This window comes from Schistocerca gregaria, chromosome X, assembly GCF_023897955.1.
Source record: "Schistocerca gregaria isolate iqSchGreg1 chromosome X, iqSchGreg1.2, whole genome shotgun sequence".
In the NCBI taxonomy this organism is placed as follows: Eukaryota; Metazoa; Arthropoda; class Insecta; order Orthoptera; family Acrididae; genus Schistocerca; species Schistocerca gregaria.
Window position 1 is genome coordinate 599,573,898 of NC_064931.1, and position 19,811 is coordinate 599,593,708.

Sequence of the window (19,811 nt, forward strand, 5' to 3'; positions counted from 1 at the left end):
TTCTTCTGATTGTGGTAAAATAACTATCTGTATTCAATATTGGAGCCAATTCTCTTACACTGATAGAGCTGAAAGAGTAGACATTGCCCATGATGCAAGCATTATAATCAAGCCCAATCATGGTGCGACAGAAGAAGAAAAAGAAAATGAAATAGTCATCTACTCGGTAGATGGTCCATCACCTATCTTGGAAAAATACAGTTCACTCAATTCTGTACAAGACAGAACGTCCATGGCAATGGAGCAGAAACAAAAGGAACGATGTATAGGTGGATGTTTCCGGTTCCTCGGTATGCGTAGAAACCTTACAGTAGAGTTCTTCTCAAACTCTTCAGCAACATTTTCTCGATGTTAATACGATATTTATTTGGTGTACAATTCACAATAAAGCAACGTATAAACACATCTAAGTGTTTCAAGAGTGACGTCCTTACGATATGCCTGTTCTTTTCTAAATTATCAATCAGATGTGCTTGAAGCTGCAAAGCAGCAGTCACAAAATAAAGTCATTTGGACAAAACGTCCCCGTCTTACCGTAAAATTCGTTCCCCAGAGTTTCGTCTTTCTGTCAGCACTGTTTCTGACCGCAGCCACTTATTCTCACAATACTGGTTTCCAGTACTGTGGTTTCTTCAATGTTCACACAAGTGCCGAATAATCTTGTGTAGAAACGCCCGACCAATAGGACATAGTCTTTCCTATTTAACAGTTAAACTTCGAATTTTCTGTGCGTGCACATTTCAAGTTTTCAGATACTACGAACATTCCTTTCCACAGGCTTGCCGGCTCCCGAGTGCTCCGACAACCCACTGAGGTACAAGTTTAGCTGGAGCCCGCTCTCTGTCCTAAGGAATGTTATGGGCACAGCGCGGTATACTATGAATGGCAAGGTAAGCCACGAGTGCGATCTTGTTTTAACATTGCTAGAAGAGAAAACTTTATATGAGTGGCAAATTTGCTACACTACTGGCCATTAAAATTGCTACATCAAGAAGAAATGCAGATGATAAACGGGTATGCATTGGACAAATATATTATACTAGAACTGACTTGTGATTACATTTTCAAGCAATTTGGCTGCATAGATCCTGAGAAATCAGTACCCAGAACAACCACCTCTGGCCGTAATAACGGCCTTGATACGCCTGGGCATTGAGTTAAATAGAGCTTGGATAGCGTGTACAGGAACAGCTGCCCATGCAGCTTCAATACGATACCACAGTTCATCAAGAGTAGAGATGGGCGTATTGTGACGAGCCAATTGCTCGGCCACCATTGACCAGACGTTTTCAATTGGTGAGAGATCTGGAGAATGTGCTGGCCAAGGCAGCAGTCGAACATTTTCTGAATTCAGAAAGGCACAGGACCAGCAACACGCGGTCGTGCATTATCCTGCTGAAATGTAAGGTTTCGCAGGGATCGAATGAAAGGTAGAGCCACGGGTCGTAACACATCTGAAATGTAACGTCCACTGTTCAAAGTGCCGTCAATGCGAACAAGAGGCGACCGAGACGTGTAACCAATGGCACCCCATACCATCTCACCGGACGATACGCCAGTATGGCGATGACGAATACACGCTTCCAATGTGCGTTCACCGCGATGTCGCCAAACACGGATGCGACCATAATGACGCTGTAAACAGAACCTGGATTCATCCGAAAAAATGACGTTTTGCCATTCGTGCACCCAGGTTCGTCGTCGAGTACACCATCGCAGTCGCTCCTGTCTGTGATGGAGAGTCATGGGTAACCGCAGCCATGGTCGCCGAGCTGATAGTCCACGCTGCTCCAAACGTCGTCGAACTGTTCGTGCAGATGGTTGTTGTCTTGCAAACGTCCCCATCTGCTGACTCAGGGATCGAGACGTGGCTGCACGATCCGTTACAGCCATGCGGATAAGATGGCTGCCATCTCGACTATTAGTGATACGAGGCCGTTGGGATCCAGCACGGCGTTCCGTATTACCCTCCTAAATCCACCGATTCCATATTCTGCTAACAGTCATTGGATCTCGACCAACTCGAGCAGCAATGTCGCGATACGATAAACCCCAATCGCGATAGGCTACAATCCGACCTTTATCAAAGTCGGAAACGTGATGGTACGCATTTCTCCTCCTTACACGTGGCATCACAACAACGTTTCACCAGGCAACGCCAGTTAACTGCTGTCTGTGTATGAGAAATCGGCTGGAAACTTTCTTCATGTCATCACGTTGTAGGTGTCGCCACCCGCGCCAACCTTGTGTGAATGCTCTGAAAAGCTAATCATTTTTCATATCACAGCATTTTCTTCCTGTCGGTTAAATTTCGCGTCTGTAGCACTTCATCTTCGTGGTGTAGCAATTTTAATGGTCAGTAGTGTAGTTGCTTTAGTTACCAACACTACTACGACTACACATATTTTGTTGTTTTTCTGATACTTCGTCATCATGAATGGATGTCATTCTCAAAGATAACATCTGTTGCTAGTGAAAGGAAGATACCCAAAAATACCAACCACTGGCGTTGGTAAAATGTCAGAGAAACAACAAACTCACAGCAGGCGTAACAATCGCTGTTAGGAAGCATGAGAAATTGCGTGAAATTATCGGTAGTGAGGTGTGTTGCAGGTGGTGGACATCCCGGAGGGCGGCGCGCTGCTGTCCGAGGTGCGCGACCTGGACTTCCTGCCCGGCTTTGCGCTGGAAGGTTTCCCGAACCGCGACTCCACCAAATACGCCGAGCTGTACGACGTGCGAGAGGCGCACACCATGCTCCGCGGCACGCTGCGCTACAGGGGTGCGCCTCCAGTCCACGTTTCCTCTTTACCACCAGCTGTCCACCACCGGCAAGCTCTAACCCTCGTTTCGCTTTCAGGCTTCTCCGACACCATGCAAGGCATCCTACTGCTCGGGCTGCTCGACCCCAACCCGCATCCCGTGCTGCACCCTAAAGGTCCTGAGATCACTTGGGTATGTAGCATTTACCGTTACACAGCAAAGAAAGCACTAAAAGAAGTGCTAAGGCTTCGTTACAAACGGATGATTTTTGTCGCACAATAAAAATTTAATGCCACATTTCAAATGAAACTATTCGATGACTGACCGTGCTGAGATAGGTAACTACGCTCCTGACACTGTCTTAATATAAGTGCTTTTCCATCCTCAACGTCCCACTTCTGGCTGCACTATTTGACGTGAAGCTGCATCGTGGGGAGTATTGTAGAGTTGTAGAATTTTGGAACACGTATTATGTTCGAGTATAATGACTTTTCTGGGGACTAGAAATCTACTCTGTAGGAAACAGCATGGGTTTCGAAAAAGACGATCGTGTGAAACCCAGCTCGCGCTATTTGTTCACGAGACTGAGAGGGCGATAGACACGGGTCCCAGGTAGATGCCGGTTTTTCTTGACTTCCGCAAGGTGTTTGATAAACTTCCCCGCAGTCGTGTAATGAGCAAAGTAAAAGCATATGGACTATCAGATCAATTGTGTGATTGGATTGAAGAGTTCCTAGATAACAGAACGCATCTTGTCATCGGAAGTCACTGAGGCTTTCTGCGGATGATGCTGTAGTATATCGAGAGGTTGTAACAATGGAAAATTGTACTGAAATGCTGGAGGATCTGCAACGAATTGACGCATGGTGCACGGAAGGGCAATTGAATCTCAATGTAGACAAGTGTAATGTGCTGCGAATACATAGAAAGAAAGATCCTTTATCACTTAGCTGCAATATAGCAGGTCAGCAACTGGAAGCAGTTAATTCCATAAATTATCTGGGAGTAGGCATTAGGAGTGATTTAAAATGGAATGATCATACAAAGTTGATCGTCGGTAAAGCAGATGCCAGAGTGAGATTCATTGGAAGAATCCTAAGGAAATGCAATCCGAAAACAAAGGAAGTACGTTACAGTACACTTGTTCGTCCACTGCTCGAATACTGCTCACCAGTGTGGGATCCGTACCAGATAGGGTTGATAGAAGAGATAGAGAAATCGAACGGAGAGCAGCGCGCTTCGTTACAGGATCATTTAGTAATCGCGAAAGCGTTACGGAGATGATAGATAAACTCCAGAGGAAGACTCTGCAGGAGAGACGCTCAGTAGCTCGGTACGGGCTTTTGTTGAAGTTTCGAGAACATACCTTCACCGTGGAGTCAAGCAGTATATTGCTCCCTCCTACGTATACCTCACGAAAAGTGTCACCACGATAATGTCCGTGACGCACGGTTGTGCCGTCAGAGTTCTCTCAATCTCTACGAGCTGTTATCTGAAGTCACACTCGATAACTATCGCATCATGATGTCATGAGTAACACCGCTGTGCCTCTCAAAACACTGGAGGAACAGGACGTCCTTCAAGGTCACCACCATATTCGCTTACGATAGCCATCAGAGATACTGCAAAAACAGCCATTCATTATTTAACACAATGCGACGCGATTCACCAGCAGGTCAACTTTACGTTCATGGCACCACTCCAAGCGCAGCCGCTTGTGTTGTGGTGTTAACGGCAGCATGTGCATGCGGCCGTAATCCCTGATCTGGCCCCAGTTAGTCTTCGACCAGTAGTGTGGGGTGACACAGAATTTTGCAGGTAGTCCATTAAATCCATTACTTGTTCTCGGATGGCAGGCTCAAATGTGCCTGGTGCATAATACGACAATCCTCATTTGTGGTGATCAAACGTCGTAGACCGGAATCTTGACGACGAATATTCCTCCTCTCACGTTCCCATGCCTTCAAGCACTGTCACATTCGAAAGCTTCGCAAATACAGATATTGTAGGATTCGACCAGTCGGCCAAATGTGAACCCACAATGAGATCAGTTTCAAGCTCTGTCAGTTCATGAGCACGATTTTTCCGACGAGAACGCGTCATATCTGTGTTCTCCACAGTGATTACTCAACATCTCACTGTTCACACCCTCAATTAACCGTACGAGGCCGGGTAATATCACAAAACACGGAAAATACTAGGAAACTCCTGTGGCCGTTGTATCTGCCACAGATAATTACAACGCTAATCATTTACGTACTCGCCAGTGGTGTGTACATGCACAAATTTGCATTCACATCCGACTACATGTTCTGGGTGCTTCAACTTTTTGTCAGACAGTGTATTTCTTTCAAGCTATAGGAGAAAATAATAGAACGGAAAATAAACAATTAGTAAACATAATTGAATTACGTTATCAGATAGCAAACAAAATAAAGATAAATAAGAAATTGTCCTCCACTCAACTAATGCTAACTGCATGAGGTTGCAGTTAGGAGGAACAGAGGTCGTCCGGAACCTGTTACTAAATTTCAGTCTCGTTACACTCCTATGTAGCTGGTGAAAGTTCTAATGGTTTGAATCTTGGTCAATTGTGTTTCAATTACACTCCCTCGTCAATATATTGGATGAGGGAACCCGGAATGGAAGAGTACCTTTTCAGTGGGGTTGGTTTTAACCAACCTCTCTCGTTAAGGTCGATATCCATCTAACTTCCTTTCATAAACTTGCTCTAGATGTACCCACTGCCTAGCGGACTAACATGGGAAAAGTAGATCTGTCCCCAGCGTGTGTGGCTGAGTACATCACTGAGACTTCGGTAGTTTCCTGACCATTCTCTTTCTTGCCGACGCTTTATATTTTGTGTTGATACAGTGATGCTTAAAACTCAGGGTAGAGCCCAAAGTTACCATCAAGACGGGAAAGGGGTAGTGCCAGGAAAAGCATCCAGCAGTCCTCCACCCCTAACATGGCCAGATTCAGTAATTAACATGCTCATTCCGTGAAGATATGGCATGTAGGATAAGGAAGAAAATAAAGTATCTTATTTGGAAATACTGTAGTGCTTTTGTTTTGTCGCCGATGAGTGTAGTTTATCTGATTGCTGAATTTTTTAAACATTTTACTTCTCATGTTCTTTAAACTTTAATACTCTGCAACTTTCTGAAGAAGAAAAAGAAGAAGAAGAAGTCACAAATCTGAGTTTTCTGGTAATTAGGTTTCAAGTTTCAAAATGTGTATCTTCAGGTCGAGTGCTACTGTTTGTCCCATTTAGCAGCTGCGATCATGAAGCAGGACACTGCATGACGAGTCACAGCTTAGAAACGACCAAATATTTTATCTTTGGGCCTGTAAATAAAATGAACCTTGTTGCCAATGACAGAAGTTGTATCAACAGCAAGGAATTATTTTTGTTTAACATATGGCTTGTTACCGGCATAATGTGTAACGCGTTTCAGAAACTCGACAGGACGTAGAGGACAACATCCATTTAGTTTTTCGTTAAGTTCAAAGAATTGCTACAAAATGTTTACAACCATATAAACATGTCATCAGTACAATATAGAAACTGCAGACAGTGGGTTCATGAATATATGTGGGAAGAACACTTAAGCATCGTAAATTTAATGACAAGGTGTCACATAGGTGAAATGGAACAAAAGCATGAAATGTGATGGGTACAGGTTAAATTTCACTTTTTTTTAAATCGGGAACATTTTCTGAACATTGGAACGATTTCAAGCTGCTTGTTTATACATACTTGACATATTAATAAATGAAATTATAGCATATATGAGTTTACAGGCATTCAGGTCCCGAAAAGCAGTGAAATCTTTGCAGAGTAAGTATTTATTTAAATTTGGTAAGCTTCTAGAGTAGAGTAAAGCCCTTATGTTATAATTTGCCGGGAGATCCCAAGGGTTGGTTGAGCTGTCGAGACTGAAGGTTTTTCTTCTGCCGCACACAACGCCCTCTTTCCTTGCGCAAATGTGAGTTGTGTCGTATGTGCATTTCTAGAGTGTAAAAATTATTCAAATGGCTCTGAGCACTATGGGACTTAACATCTATGGTCATCAGTCCCCTAGAACTCAGAACTACTTAAACCTAACTAACCTACGGACATCACACAACACCCAGCCATCACGAGGCAGAGAAAATCCCTGACCCCGCCGGGAACCAAACCCGGGAACCCATGCGTGGGAAGCGAGAACGCTACCGCACTATCACTAGATGCGGGCTTCTAGAGTGTAGGTGAGTGTAATGGGTACATATAGGCTATAGAGTAGAATGCTATGTTTGCGTTTTATGTCGGTAGAAGAGGAGGCACGTTTGAGATTTAATCCAGATCATCGGCGCTAAGATTGGTGATCAGTCTCCTCTATTCCCGTAGTCGGCCAACTACGGGCAGTGAAAGTTTCATCCACCTCCAGGGCTCGAAACGGCTTACGTCAGAATCGAGAGCCACTGCACAAGCGCGCGTTGCCGGTCTCTCTCTCTCTCTCTCTCTCTCTCTCTCTCTCTCTCTCTCTCTCTTTCTCTCTTTACTAGGCGGCTGCTCTGCCCATTTTTTTGTTTCGTGACAGAATTCCAATCTGCAATTTCGGATCTGAAGTCCGAACCCTTATTCATTTTTTTTTTATGGAAGTAGAGCGATCTGCTTGAGGCTAGCGCAGACAGGGTGGCCAGAGTCAAAACCTGAGTCCTGGCCACGGTACGTCACCCTTCCCGCGCCTGAACGCCCCCTCCGAATTTATTTTATTGTTTTTTCTTCCTTACAATTTGGATGAAATTTAAATAAAACTTGTTTCTGTTGTAGGGAAGTCATTGCAAACAATTTAATAACAAACTACCTCGACATGAAATAAAATTTAATAATATTTACTACGCACATCCATCCTCGAGCACATGGGTGAACTCAAAAAATCTAAGAAGAAATAAGAGCATGGAAGTTGCTACAGTTAAATTGCTTAAACAAAGACCATCCAGCCGAAGGAAACCAAAATAATGATGGAAAACAAATCCTGCACGCCATTCCATGCGTGCTTCGCATCTGCGGACCATGCTTATTTGCTACCAAGCCGATAAACATTTTGCCTCGTGTCATGGTCCACTTTGGGAGTCGTCATCTACCAAATATTCTCCGAATGTGAGGGGTATTTACGAAGGCACTGCACAAATAATTTTCAAAGAGATGTTGATAGCGAGGGGTGTGCTCTAAAGTGCCATGATTATCTTGGAGATACTGCCAGTAGTCAAGAACCATCTTCTCATCATTGGGAATGCCGGCCAGGGATGGATGTCAGCAGCAGATGTCTCTCGCCTTTGGAGCTCGAGAGCTGAGGAGATCATGGTACATGTAACTATACATGAGTATGAATGACGAGATGTGGAAGACAGAGAGAGCGATTTGTATGTTTGCAGCAGGTGGCAGGATGGCTGCCCGTAGCAATTCCTCCAACACACTGCCTATAACTGAAGTATGTTGATGGGCCTACAGTTTCACCGTTGTGCACAAACATACGGCTGCAGCCATTGCACGAACTTTTACAAGTTCCAGTCCGCCTTCATGCAGCAGGAGGGTGCGAATGTCACAGTGGATTTTAAATAGGAATCCAGCAGTAAGGTAATATCCAAACGCTGCCGGCAGTCTGCATGCCATTGCTGCTGATAGTGAGAGAATCTAAGACATGTGTATCCAACTGTTCACCATGTAAAGGTTAAGATACTCATGGTAGAAGACTTATGCATTGAAGTAAGTTCTGACTGACTTTTATGCGAATCGCCTGCAGTAGACGTCTATACTGCGTGGTGGAAGTTAGCCCATGGTGGCAGCAGTTCTCCATCTGCCAAGCGACTAATAAGTCGTAACCACCACACCCAAGAGGTACCACGTTTATCAATAGTGCAAGAAAATCAGACATTCGTAAATAGTGGCCCCTGTGTGGCTCACCTAATGAGCTGATTACTTGACATAAAATTAATTGAATGCCATGAAACCCACAACAAAATAAATGAAATCGTAAGGAATCAGAATGGGTGTCATGGAAAAATTAATAACAAGGACCTATGGTATCACAAAGACATTTATTAACTAATATTAATGTCAAGAGAGAACAAACATATAAACAGAAACTCCAACGGTATAACATTTCATTAACACGAACTCAGGTTGGTTGGCAATAGACCTGGGGAACCTAACTGGAATTTACGTGTAGATGAGACTGGCAACTGTGAGTAGCGGAATGCCAATCTAGGCAAGAATACTCTGCTGAATTGTTCCACTGATTGGTCTCTCACGTCAAAATATAATGAAGCATGCAGTGGACCCTGGGAGTGACTACTCTGAGTACAAGGCTGCTACACAAAAAAGATGGTCGTGGAAACGATTGATAAGCTTCTGAATTTGCCGAATGTGCGCAACGTTACCGATATAGCTGGTGAAAGACGAGATGCTGTCATCTGCATGCGGGCGCTGCCAAAGCTGCTAGGTTTGTTGGCACATCGTACTGCGGGAGATGACTCCACGTCCGCCGGTGATTGTCTCACGTCCGCAAAAATATACAGTTTCGCCCGAGTGTCCGGACGTCTTTTCAACTAACTGCTCTCTTCATAGAAGAGGAAGAGCTCTAGCGACTGTACTCCGGAGAATTTCGTCGACCCGTCTCACAAGGTACGCTGTTCTTGTAATAACCACATTAGCCTGGCGCCAGCCGGATGCTGCTTTACCTGGACGTGCGCATTGGATGAGGACACCAGACTCCCTCACCACGTCCACTCGCTAATAAAGCGGTTAGGCTGGCACCAGTCTGCCCGGCGCCGCCAGTTTCTAAGGATGTGTCATTTCGCATTCAGCCATAGCGTTCCCACCCTCTTACTTGGCCGCCAGCGGAACAAGGCGGATCAGCAGAATGGCGGCTCATAAACCACTGCCCTGCAGGGCCCACGGCCGGTTTCGGTGACTATAAAGGGAAGCCTAGCAATGTGAAGGTGCTGAGAACTTTCCTGGTGCTTGGGGAAAGTTCTAAAGCTGCCCCTAATGCAATGGCCAGCTCCAGCGTCCAGAAATCTGTCTGTATAGGCGAGTTCAATTCTCCTACTGCTACTCAGGTAATGCAAGTACTGTGAGATCAATCAGTGGTTTGCCATAACCCTAATAGTCCATCAGTTTAATATCAATCAGGGAAAATTTAGATACGCAAATGAAAGGGGAAGTGCCTGATGGATATTACCACGACAGTGGCCTGCCCGGAAGGCACCGCCGTCTTTCAGTGGTAGCTGTGCAGTGAACATCCTGTGTAAATGTAATGCCCACATAGCCGATCACCTGTGGGAGGGGCGCCAAACAGCCCTCCTAGAGGGCACCGCCAATATTCATCATTGCTGACTTGGCCACATTCATGTGGCTTTCCACCACCAACATATATCACTTGATCCATTCAAGCATCGAGTGCATCTCATCACATGATCAGACCAGTGGTTGAAGGTCATCAACATATGCTCTGCAGTAGAAGGTCATATGCTCTGCAGTAGAAGGAGTGCCCCCTCAATGTAATCCTCGTAAGTCTGTGTTTCAGCCCTCCTGTGAGAGTTCCTGTGCCATTGCATAAGGGATCATGGAGTGTGGGCATCCTTGTTGAACCGAACGCCAGCGTGACAAGGGACTGGCTGTACGTCCACTTATTAGTGCATGGGATGATACTCCGCGTGAGAGGCGCAAAACTACATCGAGGAAGTCAGGTGGAAAGCACATGCGGGCCAGAACTCATGTACGAAAGTTGTGGTGCACTCTGTCGAAATTGTGGCCAAAGTCAGTTGAGATCACAACAGCTCAAAGGTGGCAGAATGTAGCGAGAGCCATCAAATCCCTTCACATGCCAGTAGCAGTTTGTATGTTGGTCTCTCTTCCTTGTGTCGTTTGTTTCATTGAAAGCGTTAGTGGCAGGACCTTCTTTAGGCACACTGCCGGAAGCTGGGCAAAGATCTTATGGTCTGAATTTAAGATTGTAATTGGCCTGTAGTCCTCGATTGTCTGACCTCGTAAACGCTTGTGTGTCGGGATGAATAGTCTATCGATGAAGGCAGGTGGCACGCAAAACTGGGGGACATCAGCTCGCGGTACGTGGTGATCCAATGGGGCATCATCATCATGCAGAATGTCCGATATAATTCAAGCAGCAGACCGACTGGCCCCGGGGATTTATTAAGCGAACCCTACGTCGTCCTGCGTAATCTTCGCTAAAAGCGATGGTGCTTCTGTTTTGTTGAGAGTGCGCGTCATGTGCTGCAAAATGTCGTTATTCCCACCCCCCCTCCTCTATATTCTCCTCCTCGTAAATACGTCGATAATGCTGCAAAGTCTTTCACAATGGCCGCCTTGGTGGTTAAGAATCCACCATCCGGCATAGTGAGGTCCATGACTAGACGTCATCGGCGTCGACAGCTATCGAGCACGACGTGGTACATAGATGGGATTTCGCCAGTCGTTTGGTCGTGACGCCGCGACTGCACGACTATCCCTTCAAATTTTCGCTGCAGACGAGACAATATTCTTCTTTACTTCGGTGGCTTGCCACCTGTCGGTCTGGTGATGACGTGTGCGATACAAGTTCGCGAAACATCGTGTAATAAAAGTCCGTGACGACGCCAAGAGGCGATGTCCTTTTCATAGTGTATTAGCACCCACCGGAACGCCGGTTCTGCAAATTCCATCCATAAATAACACATATCGAAAGATGCAAAGCAGTTTAGTTAAGTTTTAATGAATAAAGGGAAATTAGTAAATCCTTATATGCTAGTAAACTAAATTCAGAGTTGGTTTGTATATGAAAAGATAACATTGCCATGCTTAATTCTGTCACTGATGTAAATTTCTGAAAACTCATGTGTCACCGAGTTAAACCTAACAGTGTCATCTGTTAGTTCTTTGGTGTACTACGAATCTGACAGCGCCATCTTTGGTGTACCGCACCCCGTTGATTATACATCTGAAATACTAAGTGAGCTGACAATTTTAGATAAAATTCTAAACTACGATATCTTGATTTATCGTATGCCCATTATGATGAAATAAAATCTATAAATTGTCCCATGCTACAGTTAAGTTGCTTGTGAAAACCCCATGAAAATTCGGCTAGTAGTTTCGGAGACCAGCATGTTTGAACTGACAAAATGACATACACGAGTGCTTTAGATAAAATTTTAAATCACAGTATCTTTATCTCTGTTGACTCTTCCCACGCAATCTCCACAAAGAAAACCCGTGATACCTGTGACCCACCCACCCCCATGGACGCGACCCCGAGCTCAACCCCTGCCACACCTGAAACCCACACCTTTGTCCTCTCCAATCCTGACCCTCTATTCCTCGATGCCTGCACCCTCACCCTGGCCATTCGTAAATACCTTCCCAATGCCCCCATATCCCTTCTTATTCCTCGCAAGGACTTGGTCCTCCTTCAATCCCCCAATGCTTCCTTCCACACCAATCTCTTATATCGAATCCCACATTTCCAATTTGGCCAACGAGCCACCCTCACCCCCTACCACACCCCATCCTCTCCCCATCAGCCTCAACCCCCCCCCCCCCCGCAACGGCCGCCAACCTTCACCGCTGTGATCGCATAGCTTAGCCCTGTGGTCACGGAGGCTGAGGTGTTGACGGAACTCAATTCCTAGCCCAACATAAAAATCCACTCGGTCCGTCGCATCTTTAATGATGCCAGGCCAACTTATCTAATGCGGATATTCACCAAATCCTCCTAATCCATTGACCGCCTCCTTACCAAGGGAGCCCTCATATACAATCACTGTCACAAAGTGGACCCCTCCCATTCCCCAGTCCAATCCTACTGCTGCCAACGCTGCCTCAAGTACAGTGATCATGTTACCTCCACCTGCAAGAACCCCCCTACCTGCCCCCACTGTAAAGCTTCATACTTCTTAAAGTACTGTCCCAACCTCACACCTCCCCCCCCCCCCCCCCCCCTCCTGCAACATCTGTAACAAACCCCATCTTACCTACTCCTCGTAGGATAAAGCAAACCCTCCTCCAGTCACCACTGACCTCACCATCCCTGTCCGTCCCATTAATGACCCCATCCACCCCAACAACTTGCTCTGCCCTCCCCCTAGTGCAGAGGACATCATCCGCGTCATCACCATTGTGCTCCAAAACGTCCACCCAGCATTCCCACACCCTTTCCCAAATCTCTCTCGCTGCCCGTTCCATCTTCCATATTACCACCTATGCCACCTACTCCCACAACCAGGACCACTTCACATTCATCCACCTCACGGCCCTTGTCTAACTCTCCCCTCCCATGGCGTGACAGCACTGCAGTATCCTGTACCACAATAACCGCTCCCTGCCCACCGACAAACTCCCCTTCTTCCACACCCTCCATCAGCACTGGGTGGATGCCTTCATCCTAAATGAAACCTTCCTTCAACCCTGTATCTCCATCTCCAAAGCTCCTTACACCCTTCACCACATCGATAACCCGTATCCTTTGGTGCATGGCGGAGTTACTATAGGCCACCTCAAGCACCTCCCTGTTCGGCCCCAACCTCTCCTCAACAATCCTGCCAAGCATCTCACCTTCAGCCTCTTCTTCCCCACCCTTACCATCACCCGTGCCACCATTTATGTTCACCCTCACACCCCCATCCCGTACGATTTCCTGGCCCACATTGATCGCAGCTTCTCCACCTACGTGATTGCCACCGACCTCAACATCCACAGCTGTGCACCTCCAGCGGTGGCATCGGTTTATCACTACCCCCCAGGGAGACCTAGTTCGCCTCCCCCAGCACGCCTGACCCGAATCCAACACCACTCCCAATGTGATCCTTGCCTCTCCCAACCTCCTTGGGCGCATCACTGCAGATGTCCTTGACCTCATTTGCAGTGACCGTGCTCCCGTTCTCCTCACTATCTCTAATGGTCGCCATCCCTGCCCCGCTCCTCGCCCTGACATCCCTCCTAAACTTGTCCATGATTACTCCCGTGCTAACTGGGATGCCTACTAGGACTCCATTTACACCCAGGTTGAAGGCCACCGTACAAATACCTCTGTTCCTCCCCTTGCTCCTAGCTTCCAGTACTTGGGTCACACACCACCGCTAACACCAGATAGGTGAGAGGCAAAGTGGTTGGCCTTACGGAGGTTGTCAGGAAAGGAGCGTTTAGTGCGGAGTGTGAGGCTGATGTCATGTGTAGAGATGGTGGTGTGGCCCAAGAACTGGAAGCTAGGAGCAAGGGGAGGAACAGAGGTATTCGTATGGTCGATGATGTCAGGGAAGAGGGAATAGTCAAATTGGGGATCATCTGGGATGGAAAAAAATCTAAAATACTTCGGTACCATTCTAGAGCAATGGGAGCAATATTTGTTGAAGGTCCTGATTCTTCATAACGCTCTACCTGATCTTCATCAGAAAATTCATTAGGAGTTTTACTGGGTTGGTATTTAGGTACTGCAGCCCGAGCAGATTCATTTCTAGTTTCTATGTGGTCAGTAACTAAAACACTGTATGTGGTTTTCGCTGCAGCAAGATCATGCTCATTAAACACGAAATCATAAGGGTCGATTTCACATTCTATGAACACTTCAACTGCATTACTGACGGTATCTGCTTTCAAATAAAACGTGATCAACAGATGAAGAGGTCGTCAACTTACCCTAGTCGGTTATATTAAAGTCTTTGATTTTTGGTGTAGAATAAACAAGAATATCAAATGAGTTAATGGTGACCGTAATACGCATATTGTCTCTTTATTCACCCATAAAAAAGGATAGCCAAGTACCTTGTCAGTTATTCGACGAGAGATTTTGCTGAGGATATCGAAAATTGTAACACGCCAAACAATGTACAGAACGCACACTGAACTAGCGGCCGCGGCATCACTGTGCAAGTGTTTAGGGTCTTGCCAGCTGAAGAATTACTGGTATTCCTATTGCTGCGTCACCTAGAAGTACGAACTTGAACTAAGTGATTAACCGTCTACCCTGCTCGTCAACTTGCCTCTACCTTCCCTCCTAGTGCCACAGATTACCCAAAAGCAATAGATACAAAATAAATACGAGAACATATTCCTCACTGGCATACTTACCTTGTGTTGGTGTTGTAATCCTCCGAAGCACATCGTGGAGAATGTAATGAAAGTGACAAGTTAAAGTCACGTGTTGATTAAGATGATATTCACCACAGTCACAGTCAAGCCTAAGCTAAAATGTTTGCACTTAAAATGAGTGGCAAGTCGTTCTGGGTTAATACGTTTTTGTTTACTCCAGAACTGGAGTTAGGGCCTTAGCCTGGTCATAAGATCATCTGTACTTCCACAGCTGCCGAATACTGAAATTGTTGTCGCTTCTAACGTAAGCTTTATCTTCGGCAAATTTTAGTGTGATGAATACGAAGTAGAACTGCGATTCGGCCCGGCCGCTGTGACCGAGCGGTTCTAGGCGCTTCAGTCTGGAACCGCATGACCGCTACTGTCGCAGGTTCGAATCCTGCCTCGGGCATGGATGTGTGTCATGTCCTTAAATTAGTTAGTTTTAAGTAGTTCTAAGTGTTGGGGGACTGATGACCTCAGATGTTAAGTCCCTTAGTGCTCAGAGCCACTTTTGGGCTGCGATTCGGATTCGACATAAAAATGTAGCTCCTTGGGACCAGTGAGGTCACCAGTCCCATCGGATTAGGGAAGAACGGAGAAGGACGTCGGCTGTGCCCTTCGAAAGGAACCATCCCAGCCTTTGCCTGGAGCGATTTAGGGAAATCACGGAAAACCTAAATCAGGATGGATGGACGCAGGTTTGAACCGTCGTCCTCCCGAATGTGAGTCCAGTGTGCTAACCACAGCGCCACCTCGCTCAGTTTATTCTTATGTGTAATTATCCCTGCTAGAAGAATTTCTTAAGTTGAAGAAAATTTCCGCTTTGTGGTAGACACAGTTCTACATTTTTCTTTTTCCCCATACATGCTTCAGAACTTCATGTCCTATATCCAGTATTCCTTTTTTTGTCCTGCCCGAAAAGTTTATGCGATATAAAAGGAGCTTGTAGTCGTTCACATAAATTCGGATTAAAACTATTTCTGTATAACAGGAGTCATAATTTAATATTAATTCACGTTAGTGTATAAGGCTATGACACTCAGTTGGTAGCTGAGAAATGAAATATTATCCGTGCATTATTTGTGGTGTACAGGAAATTATGCTTACATAACTATTTTGGAAAATAATAAAAATGTCGTGTGACTAGGACCTTCCGTGCAAGCCTTTCGATTTGACGCCACTTCGGCGACTTTCGCGTCGATGGGGATGAAATGATGACGATTAGGACAACACAAGACCCAGTACCTGGATGAAGAAAATCTCCGATCAAGCCGGGAATCGAACCCAGGACCTTAAGATTGACAGTCTGTCGCGTTGACCACTCATCTACCGGGGGCGGACATTTTGGAAAATAAGGCAATGTTACTATTATAATTACCTTAAATAAAACCAGCAGCTATTTATTTCTGATAATGCCACATAAGACACGTTTAACTTCTTGTCATCTATTTTCCTTATGGTACCAGATTGAAAAATCGCTACATTATTTCGTATATTTTTTGCTTGTTATTTATTGTTTCTGGTGCTGTTGTCTTTTCCGTTATGCTATGGGTATTGAAGAGCATATTTTGTTCGCTATCAGTGTTTTTACTATTATGCCTGCATGTCACTCCTTTCAATTTTGTAAACATGAAATGTATTCGCAACCATCTGCTGTGTAAGGGATTAATGATAAGGAAAATCAGTGCCGGACTGAGATTCGAACCCGGATTTTCCGCTTTACGCGAGCAATCACCTTAACAGCTTTGGGTATCCATGCACGACTCACGGTCAGACCCAGACTCCCATAGGTCGTAGTTCCTGCATCACAACCTGCACTCGTACACACATTAAGTAATTCCTGTGTTACGTAAGACATTTTTAATTGGAAGTCGCTGCCTCGTATCGGCAGATAAATATCGATACTGCAGTGTGTGTGTGTGTGTGTGTGTGTGTGTGTGTGTGTGTTCAAAAATGTTCAAATGTGCGAAAGGCACGCGTTTTAGCTCAAGCAGGCTGGCGTGAGGTCTGGAACAGGACCAGGAAATTAGAATTTAGAAACAACAGACGTAGCTGGTGGAATACTTAACTTTAATCCATTAATGGTGAACGTCGCTCTTGACATTACATGATTCACAATATCAATAATAACAGATAATGGCGCCTTGCTAGGTCGTAGCAAATAACGTAGCTGAAGGCTATGCTAACTATCGTCTCGGCAAATGAGATCGTAGAAGTAAATGAACCATCGCTAGCAAAGTCGGTTGTACAACTGGGGCGAGTGCTAGGAAGTCTCTCTATACCTGCCGTGTGGCGGCGCTCGGCCTGCAATCACTGATAGCGGCGACACGCGGGTCCGACGTATACTACCGGACCGCGGCCGATTTAAAGGCTACCACCTACCAAGTGTGGTGTCTGGCGGTGACACCACACTGAGGTCATCGGATCCTAGACATACACACTACTGAAACTAACTTAAATTAACTTATCCTAAGAACAACACACACACACACACACACACACACACATACGCCCGAGGGAGGACTCAAACCTCCGGTGGGAGGGGCCACACAGTCCGTCAGTCCGTGACACGGCGCCCCAAACCGCACGGCCACTATCGCACCATATTTGGAGGGCGCGCTGTTTGTGAGTAGAAAAGGCTGAATTGGCGTGTTTACAGAGTGATAAGTGTTAATTTATTACATTCCTTCCTGAATTATTAATTTTTGTATTTGATATTTTTCTTCTGTTGTTAATATATGGCAAAAGCTCGGAAGTAGAAGAAGATCTACAATATGGGACAAATGCTAGTTTCTTACGAACTCGTCGAAGCTGTTTCCAGTGAGCGGCAGCGCAGATAACGTGTGTTTCCCGCACAGCGCCAGCTGATCTGCCACCTGCTGGGCCTCACGGACCCGTCCATCTTCTACGACAACCTGAAGACGAAGCTCGTGGAGCGGTTGGGCGGCGAGGGCACCGCGAGGGCGGACGCGCTCGAAGCGCTGGGGCTGCTGGAGGAGGCGCCCGTCAAGCGGCTCGGCACGCCGCTCGACACGCTCTCTTACTACCTCTCCAAGAAGCTCTCCTTCGGTACGTCGCCATATTCTCAGCGCTAAATGCCTTATTTGGTTATTTTAAAAAATTTTCTCCGTTCGACGTCTCCTACCCTGCTCTGATCCCATTGTCAGTTTGTTTTTCTCCACCCTGTATGCAGTACGTCCCATTAGATTAGATGAGATTAGATGAACTCTTTGTTCTATCACTCCGCATTGAGAAGCTCCTCATAGGTGTAAAACATATCAGATTTATTTTTATTATATAACATTTATTTTATATTGTGTGATGTTAATAAAAATATCGTAATAATAATAATAATACAGTACCTCATGTGGTTCTGTTTAGAGATGCACCGCTGAAGTAGGATGATGATTTTTCAGGCTCCTCTTAAACTGAACTTTATTTGCAGGTAAACTTTATGATTATTGGCAAGTTATTAAAAATGCATATTCTTGAGTAGTGGGCCCCTTTTGTGGACTAAAGTGAATGCCTTTAAGACTTTATGTAATTTGTTCTTCTTCCTAGTTGCGATTTTGTAAACTGAGCTGTTTCTTCAAAAGAGGACATCTCATTTACATCAAATTTCGTTAAGGAATACATATACTGGGAAGGATCAATTAATATATCCAATTCCTTGAACAGACTTCCTCACGATGTTCGTGAACGCACACCACAAATACCACATATTACACGCTTTTGGATTCTGAAAACTTTTGTTTCGCTTGACGATTTACCCCATAGCGTGATACCATACGACATTAAGGATTGAAAATACGCAAAGTATTCCAGCTTTTTTTATGTAATCTATGTCTGATAACATTTGATTTGTAAAGCTTAAGCGTTCAGCAGTTCTGTGGTATCGTCATCCTGTCTGCATTTATTATCAAGTTGTAATTCGAGGAGTTTAACATAGTCAACCTCTCCTGTCCGCGCTTTTTCATACGTTATACACGTGTAGAAATATCTTACGTGCTCTGAATTGCGTGTAGTGAGTCTTCTCACAGTTTAATGGTAGCGAGTTGGATATAAACTTTTTATTAATTTCCATGAAAATATCATAATCACTTTCTAAAACTATGCTCGATTTGCTATTTATTGCAATACTTTTATCATCTGGAAACGAAACAATGTATCTGCCAATGAGTGATAACAGGTCATTAATGTACACAAGAGAAGGCAATAGCCCTACGATGGACCTGTGTGGGTCGCCACACGTGATTACTTTCCAATCTGATGACGAGTGATAGTTTAATTCACTGGTCTCTCGTATGGACCCAAAAATGTTGTTGGTCTGTTTGCGGTATATGACTTAAGCCGTTTTATACCACTGCCAGTTATTCTGGAACTTGCTGAAATTGTTAATAGATAGGGTTTCACAGGGCATGGCCTACACCGAAACAGGAGAGGTAAGCGAAGACTGGTACCGCCGACAGATGAAAGTAGATGGGGTGGAGGTGGGGTCACACATAGTCAAACACCGTTGTCAAGGGTAGGAGAAGTAGGTCTTTTTTAGGATAAAACCAGACAACAAGTTCGCCTGCCTAAAGAGTATCTGCAGTAGTTTAAAAAGTCTACAATAAGCACTTACAAAGTATTAAATAAAGAGGGCTTCACATCAATAAGAAATGTTGTGTATGTATCGATTATTCGATGTGGACACATTTTACGATAAATTAACAAAGGGTCTAGATTAAGTCACAACAACAGAAGTCAACATTATGTTGTGTGAATACGTAAACATAAACACAAATATCATAAAGAAAACTAGCAGCACCCTAACACACTGAGGTGACAAAAGTCATGGGATACGTGCCAACATCGTGTCGGACCTCCTTTTGCCCGGCGTAGCGTAGCAACTCGAAGTAGCATTCACTCAACATGTCGTTGGAGGTCACCTGCA

At 45.1% G+C, this 19,811-nt stretch overlaps 1 protein-coding gene across 2 annotated transcripts in view; it reads left to right on the forward strand.

The window, feature by feature from the left end:
- LOC126298160 (alpha-aminoadipic semialdehyde synthase, mitochondrial) overlaps positions 1-19,811 on the forward strand; it is a 237,990-nt gene that overhangs the window by 155,674 nt on the left and 62,505 nt on the right. Inside the window, exons 14-17 of one of the 2 annotated variants that reach the window (XM_049989470.1) lie at positions 778-890; positions 2,614-2,782; positions 2,861-2,955; positions 17,734-17,944. In XM_049989470.1, the coding sequence (XP_049845427.1) occupies positions 778-890; positions 2,614-2,782; positions 2,861-2,955; positions 17,734-17,944 (588 nt within the window). Of the gene's footprint in view, positions 1-777; positions 891-2,613; positions 2,956-17,733; positions 17,945-19,811 lie in introns of both variants that reach the window. The other variant, XM_049989469.1, reaches the window with a different exon arrangement.